At 37.7% G+C, this 15,823-nt stretch overlaps 2 protein-coding genes across 3 annotated transcripts in view; one reads left to right on the forward strand and one right to left on the reverse strand.

Annotated features, from left to right (window-relative positions):
• Nucleotides 1-15,156, forward strand: part of LOC127439989 (nipped-B-like protein A) — a 78,949-nt gene extending 63,793 nt beyond the window's left edge. For both annotated transcript variants that reach the window (XM_051696323.1, XM_051696324.1), the window contains exons 33-45: nucleotides 321-451; nucleotides 935-1,075; nucleotides 3,338-3,586; nucleotides 4,097-4,187; nucleotides 4,395-4,568; nucleotides 4,978-5,168; nucleotides 5,572-5,679; nucleotides 6,548-6,748; nucleotides 6,890-7,036; nucleotides 8,564-8,934; nucleotides 10,716-10,890; nucleotides 11,094-11,273; nucleotides 14,100-15,156. In XM_051696323.1, the coding sequence (XP_051552283.1) occupies nucleotides 321-451; nucleotides 935-1,075; nucleotides 3,338-3,586; nucleotides 4,097-4,187; nucleotides 4,395-4,568; nucleotides 4,978-5,168; nucleotides 5,572-5,679; nucleotides 6,548-6,748; nucleotides 6,890-7,036; nucleotides 8,564-8,934; nucleotides 10,716-10,890; nucleotides 11,094-11,273; nucleotides 14,100-14,468 (2,528 nt within the window). In that variant the 3' untranslated portion in view covers nucleotides 14,469-15,156. The remainder of the gene's footprint in view (nucleotides 1-320; nucleotides 452-934; nucleotides 1,076-3,337; nucleotides 3,587-4,096; nucleotides 4,188-4,394; nucleotides 4,569-4,977; nucleotides 5,169-5,571; nucleotides 5,680-6,547; nucleotides 6,749-6,889; nucleotides 7,037-8,563; nucleotides 8,935-10,715; nucleotides 10,891-11,093; nucleotides 11,274-14,099) is intronic.
• Nucleotides 2,817-15,823, reverse strand: part of LOC127440017 (NAD-dependent malic enzyme, mitochondrial-like) — a 714,514-nt gene continuing 701,507 nt past the window's right edge. Inside the window, exon 16 of the transcript XR_007897053.1 lies at nucleotides 2,817-2,935. The gene's annotated coding sequence lies outside the window, so the exon portion shown is untranslated. The remainder of the gene's footprint in view (nucleotides 2,936-15,823) is intronic.

The raw sequence follows: 15,823 nt of genomic DNA on the forward strand, positions 1-15,823 counted from the left end.
GTAAAGTGACCTTGGTTTCAAGAATGGCACTATATAAAATAAACGTAGTAGTATTATTAATGAAATGAATATTAATGTAAACAGTGTGAAAGTGTAATGCTGTCTCCCTTACCTTTTATCCCCATTGTTTGCTTTGTGAATTGGTTCATTTAAAAAGGACATACTCAAAAAAACAAACAAACAAACAAAAAAAAAAATTGGTTTGTGAATCAGATGACACCACACCCTTCTGATGCTGGTCATGAATTTGTTCTTAGTGATTGAATATGGAACTCCAAATGAAGATGTTAATATGCTGTTGTAATGCTGTCTGTGTGCAGAGCACAAGAGTGTGAACTCAACGCGGTTGGTCGCGTGCATCACCACACTCTATCTGTTCAGTAAGATCAGAGCGCAGCTGATGGTAAAGCATGCTATGACTATGCAGCCCTACCTCACCACCAAGTGCAGTGTAAGTATATATTTTCTCTCTGCAAACAGCAACTATTAAAGGGAAAGTTGATAGTAGTAGACAGTTGTCATCATGATGTTCCAAACCTGTATGACTGACTGACTTCTGTGAAACACAAAAGAAATCTCAGTCACCATTCACTTTCATTGTATGGAAAAAAATGCAATGAAAGTGAATGAGTGAGGACTAACATTCTACCTAACATCTCCTGTTTTGTTTTTTTTCATGGAAGAAAGTCATGCATGTTTGGAACAACATGAGAGTGAGTAAATGATGACAGATTTTTTACTTTTGAATTGTCCTTTTAATCTATTTCTACTAGTTCAATGTTTGAAGTCACTCCACAATCTAGTGGTCATACATATTGTCATCAAATGTTAGCATGCTAAAGTGAATGTCAGTAAATAGATTAAATGTATGTATTTTTCAGTGTTTATTTGTAATGGATGTGTTAAATGATGTTTGTATTTGTTGTTTTTACAGTCTCAGAGTGACTTCATGGTGATTTGTAATGTTGCAAAGATCCTGGAGCTGGTAGTTCCTCTGATGGATCACCCGAGCGAGAACTTCTTGACCACCATTGAAGAAGACCTAATGAAGCTCATCTTAAAATATGGCATGACCGTAAGTGACAGACGATATGCTCATAATAAGGTCATGTGTCCGTGCTCAATGCAAGATCATGTTACAACAGTGTAGCATACTACAGTATGAAATACATGCTGCTTCGTATATAATATGTAAAAAATATTTTGGCAATACACAGTGTACTATAAATGGTTTTCTATTGTGTTGTCATTTCTGGTGGCACACAACCGTAGCTATGAACATACAGTGTGACCAAAGATGTCTAATTTAGTTTTTCAATAGAACGGTGTGTGTGTGTGTGTGTGTGTGTGTATGTATATATATAGATAGATAGATAGACAGTATGTTCAATCAATAGTAATTGTTGGCTCATTCACTGAACCACAAATGCATTATTTTTACTTGTCCAACTCAAAATGAGTTGAGAAACATTAGTGTTGTGGCAATGTAAAAATGTTTTTTTTTTTTTTTTACATAATGTTTTTGGCCATTTGATATTGTGTAGTCAACGATACAAATGTAGTTTTGCTCAAAAGTTTGCATACCCTTGGAGAATTGGTAATATATGTACCATTTTTAAAGAAAACATGAGTGAGCAGGCAAAACACATTTCTTTTATTTCTTATGGGATTCATATTCAGCTGTAGGTTATAACAGAATGGCACAATCATAAAACAAAACATGGCAACAATGGAAAAAAATGAAATGACCCCTGTTCAAAAGTCTGCATACCCTTAGTTCTTAATACTGTGTATTGCCCCCTTTAGCATCAATGACAGCGTGCAGTCTTTTGTAATAGTTGTCTATGAGGCCCCAAATTCTTGCAGGTGGTATAGCTGCCCATTTGTCTTGGTAAAATGCCTCCAGGTCATGCAAAGTCTTTGGTCGTCTTGCATGAACCACACGTTTGAGATCTCCCCAGAGTGGCTCGATGATATTAAGGTCAGGATACTGTGATGGCCACTCCAGAACCTTCACCTTTTTCTGCTGTAACCACTGGAGGGTCAACTTGGCCTTGTGCTTAGGGTCATTGTCATGCTGGAAAGTCCAAGAGCGTCCCATGAGCAGCTTTCCTGCAGAAGAATGCAAATTGTCTGCCAGTATTTTCTGATAACATGCTGCATTCATCTTGCCGTAAATTTTCACAAGATTCCCCGTGCCTTTAGAGCTCACACACCCCCAAAACATCAGTGAGCCACCACCATGCTTCACAGTGGGGATGGTATTCTTTTCACTATAGGCCTTGTTGATCCCACTCCAAACATAGCGCTTATGGTTGTGACCATAAAGCTCTATTTTGGTCTCGTCACTCCAAATTACAGTGTGCCAGAAGCTGTGAGGCGTGTCAACGTGTTGTCGGGCATATTGTAACCGGGCTTTTTTTGTGGCATTGGCGCAGTAAAGGCTTCTTTCTGGCAACTCGACCATGCAGCTCATTTTTGTTCAAGTATCGTCATATTGTGCTCCTTGATACAACCACACTGTCTTTTTCCAGAGCAGCCTGTATTTCTCCTGAGGTTACCTGTGGGTTTTTCTTTGTATCCCGAACAATTCTTCTGGCAGTTGTGGCTGAAAACTTTCTTGGTCTACCTGACCTTGGCTTGGTATCAACAGATCCCAGAATTGTCCACTTCTTAATAAGGGATTGAACAGCACTGACTGGCATTTTCAAGGCTTTGGATATCTTTTTATATCCTTTTCCATCTTAATAAAGTTCCATTACATTGTTACGCAGGTCTTTTGACAGTTCTTTTCTGCTCCCCATGGCTCAGTATCTAGCCTGCTCAGTGCATCCACATGAGAGCTAACAAACTCATTGACTATTTATACACAGACACTAATTGCAATTTAAAAAGCCACAGGTGTGGGAAATTAACCTTTAATTGCCATTTAAACCTGTGTGTTTCACCTTGTGTGTCTGTAACAAGGCCAAACATTCAAGGGTATGTAAACTTTTGATCAGGGCCATTTGGGTGATTTCTGTTACCATTATGATTTAAAAAGGAGCCAAACAACTATGTGATGATAAATGGCTTCATATGATCAGTCATATTTTCAAAATCAATGCCAAAATTTCACAATTTCTGCCAGGGTATGCAAACTTTTGAGCACAACTGTGTGTGTGTGTGTGTGTGTGTGTATATAAATCCAGTCAAGCTGACTAACATCTAAATGTTTACAAAAACAGTAACAAATCACAGGGTGCTTAGCTGCAAAAAAGTATCCAGTTTCATCACTCTCTCTCTCTCTCTCTCTCTCTCTCTCTCTCTCTCTCTCTCTCCCCCCCCCCCCCCCCAGGTTGTCCAGTACTGTGTGAGTTGTTTGGGTGCGATAGTGAATAAAGTGACCCATAATTATAAGTTTGTATGGGCCTGTTTTAACCGTTATTATGGGGCTTTGACTAAGCTGAAGGTCCAGCATCAGGAGGGCACGAACAACATGGCACTCACTGCCACTAAAGCAGCACTGCTCCGATCTCTCTTCACCGTGGGAGCTCTCTGCAGACACTTTGACTTTGACTTCGAGCAGTTCAAGGGTACCACTAAGGTATCACAACCTTTCCTGATACACATGTAAAATTAATTTGGTGTTTAATAAAACCCTTTATTTATTTATTTACTTAATTTTTTTCTTAATATAATAAATGTTTATATTTAATTTTTTATCATGGATCCATTTATTATTTTTTGTTAATTATTTATTTTCTCTTTACTTTATTATAACTCATTTTTATATTTATTTTCTTTATAACATCCATAATTTTTTTAATTTTTTTTTATTATAACTCCCCTTATTTATTTTCTTATTTGTTATAACTATTTTGTTTTAAATTAAAAAAATGTTTTTATGACTCCCCTTATTTATTCATTTTAATTATACCGCCCTTTATTTAATATACATATTTTTCCCTTATTTATTATAACTAATTTATAGTTTATTTTATCTAAGTATAACTTTATTATAACTAATTTATTTATTTTAAATATAAATCTCTTTATTCTTTTTAAATTATAACTCCTATGAATTAAACCTGTGATTTCACATTGTTATTTGCAGGTTGTGATAAAGGAGAAGGTTCTGGAACTATTGCTGTATTTTACCAATCATGAGGATGAGGAAGTCAGGTGCAAAGCTATCATTGGGTTGGGTAAGATGACTCTTATTTGAAATATTTCAAATGTTATACTGTACATAGTATTGCTTTTTTTTTTTTCTCGTCAGATTAGCAAATAAGAATATTTTTTTTTTCAAAAAACATTTTTGAATAACTCAAGTCTCATGCTATTGCGATCACCATCAATCTTTAATTTTAACCGTTATAATCTCTAAGCTCTCTGTTTCACATGCCATGCAGGGTTCCTGTTCATCATGCACCCAAGTCAGATGTTTGTTCCAGAGGTGAAGTCTCTGTATAACGGGCTGCTGTCTGATCAGAGGTGCTCCATCACGCTGAAGATCCAGGTGCTGAAGAACCTGCAGATGTACCTGCAAGAGGAGGACACGCGTATGCAGGAGGCCGACAGAGAGTGTGAGTGGCCACACCACGCTTCATACGGCTAGATTCACTACTTAAACAGCTGCTTATGGCAGAAAATTTGTGCTGAAGACATTGTCATTCACCGATCAAAACTCTGGTTTGAGTTAATTTTCCATTATAACATAGTTTCTTTTATAAATTGAACTCCAATATATAACTATGACATAATATTTGTAATATATTTTATTGCACAATTTTTAAATAAACGGGCTAATAAAGGTAGGCTTTTTATGTAACAATCAGTTCTGTAAAAATCTTTTGAGTGAAAATCCTGTTTTCATAATGAAGTGTTTTTGTGTCCATTTGTAAAACAAAAACATTTTGTGCTTCCCCTTAATGGGGAAAAAAGCTAATTGTTTCCTTGCTCAATCTTACCCAAGTTTTGTTTTTCTATCTTCAGGGCAGAAAATGTCAAAGCAGGAGGATCTAAAGGAGATGGGTGACATCTCCTCTGGTATGAGCAGTTCCATCATGCAGCTCTATTTGAAGCAGGTGCTGGAGTGTTTCTTCCACACGCAGTCCAGCGTGCGACACTTTGCCCTCAATGTCATCGCGCTGACCCTCAGCCAGGGGCTCATACACCCTGTACAGGTACACGCACACAACTACAGGGACGTTTTCATCTCTGCATTGATATAATCGTGTGTCCCACACAGAATCTGTGACCATGAGAAAGCACCACATTTTAAGTTTGTCAGTCACAAACTCCTACACATCCTTTGCAAGTTTGTTTATTTTTCCTAATTAGAATTACTTGAGGAAGATTTTAATGTTTCATTTAAATTTAAGATAGAATTAAAATATTTAGAGCACAGCCAAGGTCACGAGTTTGATTCCGAGGGCACACACATACTGTTAAAATCAGCACAAAAAATATGAAATAAAGTGTGCAGATTCTGTGTAAACCTAGTCGGCAGTGTCACATCCTTGGGCGCAGAACTTACACACTAATATGGACTTGTCACTATTCACACTTTTCTCCTTCCATTCACAGTGTGTGCCATATCTGATCGCCATGGGGACGGACCCAGAACCCACCATGAGGAACAAAGCAGACCAGCAGCTGGTGGACATTGATAAGAAGTACACTGGATTTATCCATGTAAGCATCAATACACACACCTTGCTTTATGTGTAGTACAATATCTGATCATTCCGATCTATTACTATTAGTCTGAAACATTGCAGTTGTAAGTGTAAGAATGCACCATGTTTGTACAATATATCATGCAACATTCAACTTAAACTCCAAGAGAAAACGTAACAATTTCAATCTGTTTTTATTGTGATGTGTCTTAAAGGAATAATTCACCCAAAAATGAAAATGATCTCATCATTTACTCACCCTCATGCCATCCCAGATGTGTATGAGTTTCTTTCTTCACTAGAACACAAAGATTTTTAGAAGAATATTTCAGCTCTGTAGGTCCATACAATGCAAGTGAATGGATGCCAAAATTTTGAAGCTCCAAAATCCTCATAAGGGCAGCATAAAAGTACTCCAGATGACTCTTGTGGTTAAATCCACGTCTGAAGCGATGTGATAAGTGTGGGTGAAAAACAGATCAATATTTAAATCCTCTTTCCTTTCACTTTCTCCTGTTTTTGGTGATTCACAGTTTTTCATGCATATCACCCCCTACTGGGCAGGGAGGAGAATTTATGATGACAATTGACTTAAATATTGATCTGTTTCTCACCCACACCTATCATATCGTGTCCGAACACATGGATTTAACCACTGGAGTCATATGGATTACTTCTATGTCCCCTTTATGAGGATTTTGGAGCTTCAGAATTTTGGCACCCATTCACTTGCATTGTATGTACCTACAGAGCTGAGATATTCTTCTAAAAATATATTTTTTGTGTTCAGCAGAAGAAAGTCATACACATCTGAGATGATTTTAGTGTATTAGAGATAATGATATAGCATAGATTATTTATTAGAGTTCTGTTGTTCTCAACAGATGAAGGCAGTAGCAGGTATGAAGATGTCGTACCAAGTGCAGCAGGCCGTCTTGGGGTCAGCCGGATCTGTGATACGTGGGTTCCGTCAGGATGAGTCCAATTCTGCTCAGTGCTCCCACCTCTACAGCATGGTCCGCGCAAACAGACAACACCGACGAGCGTTCCTCATCTCGCTGCTCAATCTCTTCGACGACAGCTCGGTAAGCACTTTTTCTCTGCTTGTTATACAGAGATGTCTGTCTCCCTTTAATTGCTTCTTTGTTGTGGCATGACGGTATCAGTGACAAGTGGCTAACACTTTTTATCTGTCTTTCATTTTGTTTTACTCTCTCTTTGAGCAGAAGATGGAGGTGAACATGCTGTTGTTCATTGCTGATAATCTGGCCTACTTCCCTTATCAAACTCAGGAGGAGCCGCTGTTCATCATGCATCATATAGACATCACACTGTCTGTGTCAGGCAGCAACCTGCTACAGACATTTAGAGAGGTAAATAAATACAAAAATGCTTTCTACTTGTGCTGTGTCTGGCTTTGTGTAGCACCTGCTGCTCTGCATATCCTTCTGAAGGATCCCAATGATAGCTCTAAATAAACAGCCAAAAAATAAAAACAAATACAATTTAAAAAAAAAATCCTGTTTAATTCCAAGGTTCAGAGTGAAAGTGGAAAGTCAGTGTTTAGTGCAAAAAAACTTGACAACTTGATCTAATATTTATTTTGATAAAAATGATGTGGACCACAGGGAAAAAATAAGACCCCTTAAAGTCAAGACTGTATTACCCTACACGATTTTAAAGGAATAGTTCAGCCAAAAATGAATATTCTGTCATTATTTACTCACCTTCATGGTGTTCCAGATGTGTATGACTTTCTTCTAAACACAAATGAAGATTTTTAGAAGAATATCTCATCTCTGTTTGTCCAAACAATGCAAGTGAATGGTGACCAGAGCTTTGAAGATTCAAACAGAACATAAAGACAGCATGAAAGTAAACCATACGACTCCTGTATTTTGATCCATGTCTTCTGAAGTGATATGATGGGTGTGGATGAGAAACAAATCAATAGTTAAGTCCTTTTTTTTATTATAAATCTCCATTTTCACTTTCAAATTCTTTTGATTTTAGCGATTTGCATTATTAGTGTATATCACCACCTACTGGGCAGGGAGGAGAATTTATATTAAAATAGGACTTAAATATTGATCTCTTCCTCTCTATATGGAAGTTATGTTTTGCTAATCACACCCTTAAAAGATTTGAACAAAATCTGTCCAGAATCAGTTTGTGTTTTTATTAAAAATAGAGCCGGAGGGGGCCTGGGTAGCTCAGTGGTAAAATACGCTGGCTACCACCACTGGAGTTCGCTAGTTCGAATCCCAGGGTGTGCTGAGTGACTCCAGCCAGGTCTCCTAAGCAACCAAATTGGCCCAGTTGCTAGGGAGGGTAGAGTCACATGGGCTAACCTCATCATGGTCGCCATAATGTGGTTCGCTTTCGGTGGGGCGCGTGGCGAGTTGTGCGTGGATGCCGCAGAGAATAGCGTGAAGCCTCCACACACGCTATGTCTCCGCAGTAACACGCTCAACAAGCCACGTGATAAGATTTGCTGATTGACGGTCTCAGATGTGGAGGCAACTGAGATTCGTCCTCCGCCACCCGGATTGAGGTGAGTCACCACGAGGACTGGGAATCAGGCATTCCAAATTGGAGAGAAAAAAGGGGAGAAAATCAAAAAGAAAAAAAGAGCTGGATCATCTTAAATAGGTTTTTTTGTGTGTGTGTGTTTTAACTTTTTACCTATTTTTATATTTTAACTTGGATTTTCCATGAAAATAGCCACAGAAGCTAGCATGGTATTAACAAACAAACAAAAATGTTTTGCTAATCTCCGCTTGTCAAATTAGTGAATAGGTGTTGGAATACTGTAAACTTCAGCAGTCGTGTTAATGGCCTCATTGTTGTGACATCATTAACATAACAATTTCTGAACGAGCCATTTGCATTCTGCTCAGTCTCTCGTTAGGGTTCCAGGCAGGAAGAGCAAGAAGAGACGACGGCGGCGACAAAGGCAACAGAACGGCTCTGAGAAGGGGAGAGGAGTTCCAGAGGAGGAGAGAGAAAGAAACAGCGGAGATGAAGAGGATGTGGATGGGGATTATGAGGAGGATGAGGAGGGGGAGCGGGTGAGGAAACCCAAACCCGTGGAGGATGCCGTGGAGTCTGTGTCAGATTCTGATTCTGACCTCGAGGATGCTGATGCTGTCATGGAGCGTCTCCCTGATGATACATCATCTCTTCTGGACTTTGCTCGAGCATCACAGGGCATACTGTTACTGCTGGTGCTCAAACAACACCTCAAGAACCTTTACGGCTTCTCAGACAGGTAGCCCACACATATACACACAACCATCTCCCTCATGAAAATCCAAAACCTTAGATATGATTGAAATGGTTGCTACTAGGGCTGGTTAATTAAGCCAAATTAAATTGCTTATAGGGATAGTTCACCCAAAAATGAAAGTTCTCTCATCATTTGCTCACCCTCATGTCATCCCTGATGTGTATGACTTTCTTCAGCAGAACACATTTGAAGGAAAATATCTCAGCACAGTAGGTCCATAAAATGAAAGTGGGTGGTGATCAGACTTTTGAAGCTCCAAAAATCAGACAGTTTGAAAAAACATCGTTGACGACACCAGAGTTAAAATGTCGCCAAAAGCAATACAATTGCTTTTGGTGCAAAAAAGATCAATGTTTAAGTACTTTTTAACTATAAACCATCACTTCCGGTCAGCAGCAGTATGCGCATTCACGAGAGGGCAAAATTCACATTGTCTCTTGTGTGACGTATTTGCGTTAGCGTGTTTTGGATGTAATCTCATGTTTTTCTCTTGGTTGAGACATCCAGCATAAGCACACTAACGCATCACTGTGAGTAAAGAAACAGATACAAATACAAATCTAAACCAAAACCAACAAAGCTTCTGTGCAGTGTTCGTCGTACTCTGTTGTAAACGACGCTGCCATGTCGCACGTGCATCAGTTCTCGCGTGAACATGTCAACGTGATTATGTCACATGCGCATACTGCTGCTGACCGGAAGCAATGATTTATACTTAAAGTATGTCACTATTGATTTTTTTCAGACCGAAAGCAATCATGTCACTTTAGAAGAAATGTATTTTATTTTATTTTGACTGTCTGTTTTTTTTTTTTTTTTTTTTTTTTTTTGGAGCTTCAAAGGTCTTATCAAAATCCCTATTGAGCTGAGATATTTTTCTTCAAATGTGTTCTGGTGAAGAAAGTCATACACATTTGGGATGACATGAGGATGAGAAAATGATGAGAATTTTCATTTTGGGGTGAACTATCCCTTTAAAATATTTATTTGTTTTTCGTTTTTCAATCAGAGGAAACATTTAAACCAAACCAAACTGTTGCCAAGATTTGAAGTATTTAATACAAGAAGTAAATTACAGTAAAAATCATTAAAAAAAAAAAATTAAAAAAAAAATCAAAGCATGTTTTCCACACTGTTTTCACTAAATAAACACAAGGAAAAATTATAATTTTCTTTTAAATACATCAGTATAACAAACGGTATAATTACCTTCATATTTTTTTACAAAATACATATACACTGGAGGCCAAAAATTTGGAATAATGTACTGATTTCACTGTTTCAGAAGGAAATTGGTACTTGAATTCACCAAAGTGTCATTCAGCTGATCATAATGTATAGACAGAACATTAATTACATGAAAAATTACTATTACAGTTTGAAAAACTACCAAAACTACATCAGCCAACATTTGTTTTTGTTTTTGTTTTCTCATTAATTTTAGCTTTTAATGAAGCTGATTTTTTGCTACTCTTTTTGCTACTTAAGATTTAAAAAAATTAGACATTATTAAAACATCTCTGGCTTAACTTTCTCATGCTCACGAGACATGAGACAAGGAAGTATCACAAAATTATTCTAATGGCACAACGACTTGTTGGCAAATAAAAAGCACATTAAAACCAATAAAGTATTAACATTTTTATTAACAAGTTTATATTAAATATTTATATCACCTGTCTTTTGTTGCTGTTCTCTTTGTAGTTTTGTTTGTATACTTTTATTACTTGGATTAATTTATTCTGCTCTTTCTCTAAATGCAGCAAAATTCAGAAGTACTCTCCCACGGAGTCAGCGAAGGTGTACGATAAAGCCGTGAACAGAAAGACGTCGGTCCACTTTAGTCCACGGCAGACTATCGACTTCCTCAACAACGATGATGTTCACGAAGAGATGACATATGAGTTGAAGAGGAAGATTGTCAAACAGTACCTCGATGTGAGCATTTCATTTCCATTTCAGTCATGATGCAAGCTGCATCACTATTACTATTGCTCATTCTTAGGTTTAGGGTTTAAAGATTGGTGAGACTATAGATTGAATACTATAGTAACTGAGTCTATAGATAATAGTATGTCTCTAGCTGTCTGCCAAGCAAATGAAAGGTCATGAATGCTGTCCACTCTGTGTTTGGTTCTCAGTTTAAGTTGCTGATGGAGCACCTGGACCCTGATGAAGAGGATGAGGAGGGAGAGACGAGTGCAAACGTGAGGAATAAAGCCATCACTGCACTGCTGGGGGGAGCAGCCACAAGCCCCAGAAACCACCACACAGCCGACTCTGAGGATGAGGAGAGCGATGGAGAGGAGAGGACACCGGGGGTGAGATGTCTCAAAACAGATGTTTGACTATAAACATGAAGTCTGGTCCACTTTGCAGCTTATTCTGGACATGAACTGCCCACTTAGACAGACGGACAGAAAGAAACCAGTCTTGATTGACACCACAGTTCACTTTTTTATTTAATGAGGTTCAGTGAGTACATCTTAAATCGACAATTCCACAATAATTGCCTGGCGCAGCAGTCTCTGCTAACTGTTTTAAAGGAAAAAAGAAATGAGAAATAAGTGCTAAATATGTGCTGACTTCAGTAGACCTCATAGGGATGCCGCGGTCTGACATTTTGACGGTAAGATTACCGTTTGAGAAAAATCGCAGTTGACCGGTTTTACGATTATTTGCAAGTTTTCTTATTACGCAACAGTACTGAGGCAAAATGTCATATCATATCACAATTGACCGTGTTAGTGGATGCATTTCTTAGGGATATATGGACTCTTAAGTGCAACCCTACAATAAGAAAACTGATAAATGCTTAATAAATAAACAGAAGGCATATAATAAAAGACGCTCCAAAAGTGGCGCAACACCGCTTATCCACATACTGTTCGCAAAATGATGCACTTCAATTTAACCAGAGTACTTGTAGTGCATAACTGTATGATTGTTGTGGGTGCACAACAAGTAGTTTATGGCATCCAATGTTTTTTGTCTTTTGCAGCAGTTTATTAAAGGAATTTTCTGGGTTCAATAGAAGTTAAGCTCAATCGACAGCATTTGTGGCACAATATTGATTACCACAAAAATTAATTGCAACTTGTGCCTCATTTTCTTCAGAAAATAGCAAAAATCGAGGTTACAGTGTGGCACATACCTTGGAAGCACTTGCATTAATTATTCTGTAAAAATGTGTTATTTGAGCTGTAGAGTTGTTTAAATTAGATTTCTTACAGTCGTTTTAGGGTTTGTTGACATTACATCATACAAATTGGCTATAATTTTACAAAGAAAAGTGTAGTAAGTGATTTTATCATGCTAAAATCATGTTTACATGCATATCCTGTGTCTTGTGGCTATACTTTTGAAACAGTGAGTATTATAACGTTAACAGATTGGCCACATTGACTTCCATTTGTAAGTGCCTCACTGTCAACAAGATTTTTTCTTTTTCATTTTTTTATATAAAAAAAGAGGGAGAAGTCTAAATACGTTTTTGTGGTAATCAGTATTATGCCACAAATGCTGTCGATTGAGCTTTACTTGTATTGAACCCGAAATATTTCTGTAAAGCAATCCGTTGTCTGTCAGACACCCCACCATAAAGAATCGGCAACAGATTCAATAAAAATACAGTTTTTTAATCTGTCCACATATGCGTAACTATGTGGACTATGCGTAATAATGGGAACATGCAGGCTATTGAAAGTCCAATAATGACTCATTGGCATTTATTGTTGAATGTGTGATTTTGTACATCTTGCTTTAACGAGGATGATTTAAGACACAACTTCTCAAAGTTTACCACACTGATAGTAACTACACTCAAATGCACTGCACACTATCAGCATGCTTCAACATTACAAAAAGTTGCATCTTTTAATTCATCCCTTTAAAAGCACCACAGCTAAAAACATTAAACTCACTAATTGGTTGTTGGACGACTTGTGGAACATACTGTCTTATTTGTAGGATGTTTAACTTTATATAACTACATTTCCATCCAAGGATTTTTTGCAAAAAACGTTTTAGCGCATCAAAATATAGCTGATGGAAACCCAAATTATCACTAAAATTTCACAAGTGTCGGCATTATATTTTTCCATGTAACTCTAGTGCATAAACTCTATGTCGATACTTCAAATGTCACGGAAAACTACACAGACACCATCCGTAACCATAGCAGCAGCTGCACGGACCAACCAGGCACAAGCAAAAGAGATAAAATGAGATATTTTGTACATAATATTTTTTGCCATGTGTAAATAAAATATTTCACGGTTTTTAATCATAGATTTCTAATTCTTATGGTTAAATTAACCATTACATTTTTAATCGCGTTTAAAAGTGAACCCGTGTAATCACGGCATCCCTAGTCAAGAATTACTGTCCATCCAGAAGATATGAATGAACCTTGCAAAATGTGGCAAATCCAGTGACTAGTTCTTTCTCAGAAGTGCTTGTTGTAGTAGCCTTATAACAGGGTTATAACTGCTTTGAATTTAGTTTTAATTTCTATTCTATTTTCAGTTTGTCATTCTGTTACATTTTTTGTCTTTGTTAGGTTTTTATTCTATGACTATAGTTTTACTTTAGTTCTTCAGTGTTTTCTAGTTTCAGTTTAGTTTATATTTTAGTTTTATTATTTTATTGATGCTAAAGCCAATACGTTAACTGATATAATTTAAACAGCATAAAAATGATCAGGGCAGTATTGTGTTATTTCTATCTAGAGGCATTTTAATGCTTATTGAAGGTGGGTTGAAAATGTTTTACATTTATTAAAATTAAACCAATTAATTTGAGGCCATTCCACACCTTTATTTTATTTTAGCTTGTTTTGGAATTTTATTTCAGTAAAAAAAAAATCTCAGCCATGTTAGTTTTTTCGTGCATTTCAGTTAATGAAAATGTTTTTTAGTTTTCATCTTAATTTTCATTAATGATAATAATACTGCTTAATACCTCGTAAACACATCTTTTTCCTGTGACCTCTGGAAATTGCTTAAAACCAGCCAGTCACATTGGAGCTTGCGATTTTTGAGAAAGCGCTTGCCATTTTCTGTGCAATATTTATCATACTGTTCATGCAGACTGTGAATTCTGTGTGAATGGTAACAAAAAGGCTCACGTTATGTCTTTCTTCGTAGGCGTCTCGGCGTGCAAGGCGCACGGGAGACTCGGGGGACCTGCTGTTGGCAAACATGAGCGAGTCTGTCAGCGCACTTGATATAATCGCCATCCACTGCCCCAAATACAAAGACCGGCCGCAGATAGCACGCGTGATCCAGCGGAACAGTGGAGGTTACAACATCCACTGGATGGCGGGCTCGTACTCCAGCCCCTGGGCTGAGGCCAAGCGGCGTGATGGACGCAAACTGGTGCCTTGGGTGGACACCATCAAAGAAACTGATATAATCTATAAAAAAATTACACTCACCAGTGGCAACAAGCTCAACCACAAAGTTGCACAGACTCTACGTGCACTCTACGCTGCCAAGGACAGGAACTCCAGCTAATAATACATACAAACACACTCACCTCCCATCTCCAACACCATCTCTCTCCATATACCATCATGCCTATCAGCCAAACATCTCCTGGGTCATTGTCAGCCAAACACACACAAACCCAAGCGGCTATTCTACACTACAAACTCTTTCTCTCCGATGCACTCTGGGTCTGGTGGTAACATTTTGCCCTCTGGCAGAAAGACGCAGCACCAGGGTGCATTGTCGTATCGCAGGAATAAAATGTTTGGAGAAACATTGTATGGGTGCTCCTTCGCTGTTGTGCAGCAGATTTCTGGTTGTTTGATTTCTACTCCCAGTGTATCATAGTTTAACATAAAAATATTGTTTATATCTATAAAATAAATTTAAATATATACTGAATGTTGAAAGAATTAGTTTGTTGATGTTTTTACTGGTTTCTTTCTTTCTTTTTTTTTTTTGGATTTCTTAGTGTCAAACGGCTTTCAATAGCTTAGCTCCTTCTATTGGCTGATGATAATTCTTTCTGTTAAGCTGTTTGTCCATTTTGTACGATAGTACCGTGTGGCTGTAATTTATTGTGTATAGCATGCAGTGTCTGTGAGGAGGGCTGTGTCGAAGGAGATTTTGCGATAACAGGTCGCCCTGCTCAGCGTAAAGGGACCCACATGCCTCTGATGGAACAAATACTGCAATAAATTTTCTACTTCTCTTACATGCAAGACTCATCCTGTCGATTTTCTTCTACTTGTTTCATTTTTGCTGTAAATATTTTCTTTACTGACAGGTACGGTAGAGTTGTCACGCAACACTCCAATGTCTCGGACCTGTGCCAACTGCTACATCAAAGCTGTTTGTTGGTTAGTATGTGTGCAGTACTGAACTCTACAGGCAACTATTTTTCAAATGTGGCTTGGTTAGCAAGATAAGTTTAAGGATAACTTGGCATAAACCTGGAATATCTTCTGGTAGCCTCCCAGCAACCAGGTTTGATAAGTCTAATATGCTGTTTTGTTCACATCGCTGGCAAAACTTTAAGCTTGCTTAAAAAAAAAATGTCTGCTAAATTAATGAAACTTTTCTGCATAACCAAGGAAGCCATGTTCAAAGACGGTGAGCCCAACCATTACCAACAAAATCACATTGGTCCAAAATCCTGCTGTTCATTAATGTACATTAAACATCAAATATTTTCTGATTGGCCATGATTGCGTCATGTCACTAAAAATTGTATTACACCTGGTAAGCCGGTTGTCGAAAGTCTTATGAGAGCTGCATGTAATATTCACACTGTTTGTGTTTATTTGGAGTCCCACAGAAACCCTATACCTACCCCTAAACCTTACCTTAACCCTGTCTAAATCTAACCCTGACCTAACCTT

The sequence above is a fragment of the Myxocyprinus asiaticus genome, chromosome 4 (genome assembly GCF_019703515.2).
Source record: "Myxocyprinus asiaticus isolate MX2 ecotype Aquarium Trade chromosome 4, UBuf_Myxa_2, whole genome shotgun sequence".
In the NCBI taxonomy this organism is placed as follows: Eukaryota; Metazoa; Chordata; class Actinopteri; order Cypriniformes; family Catostomidae; genus Myxocyprinus; species Myxocyprinus asiaticus.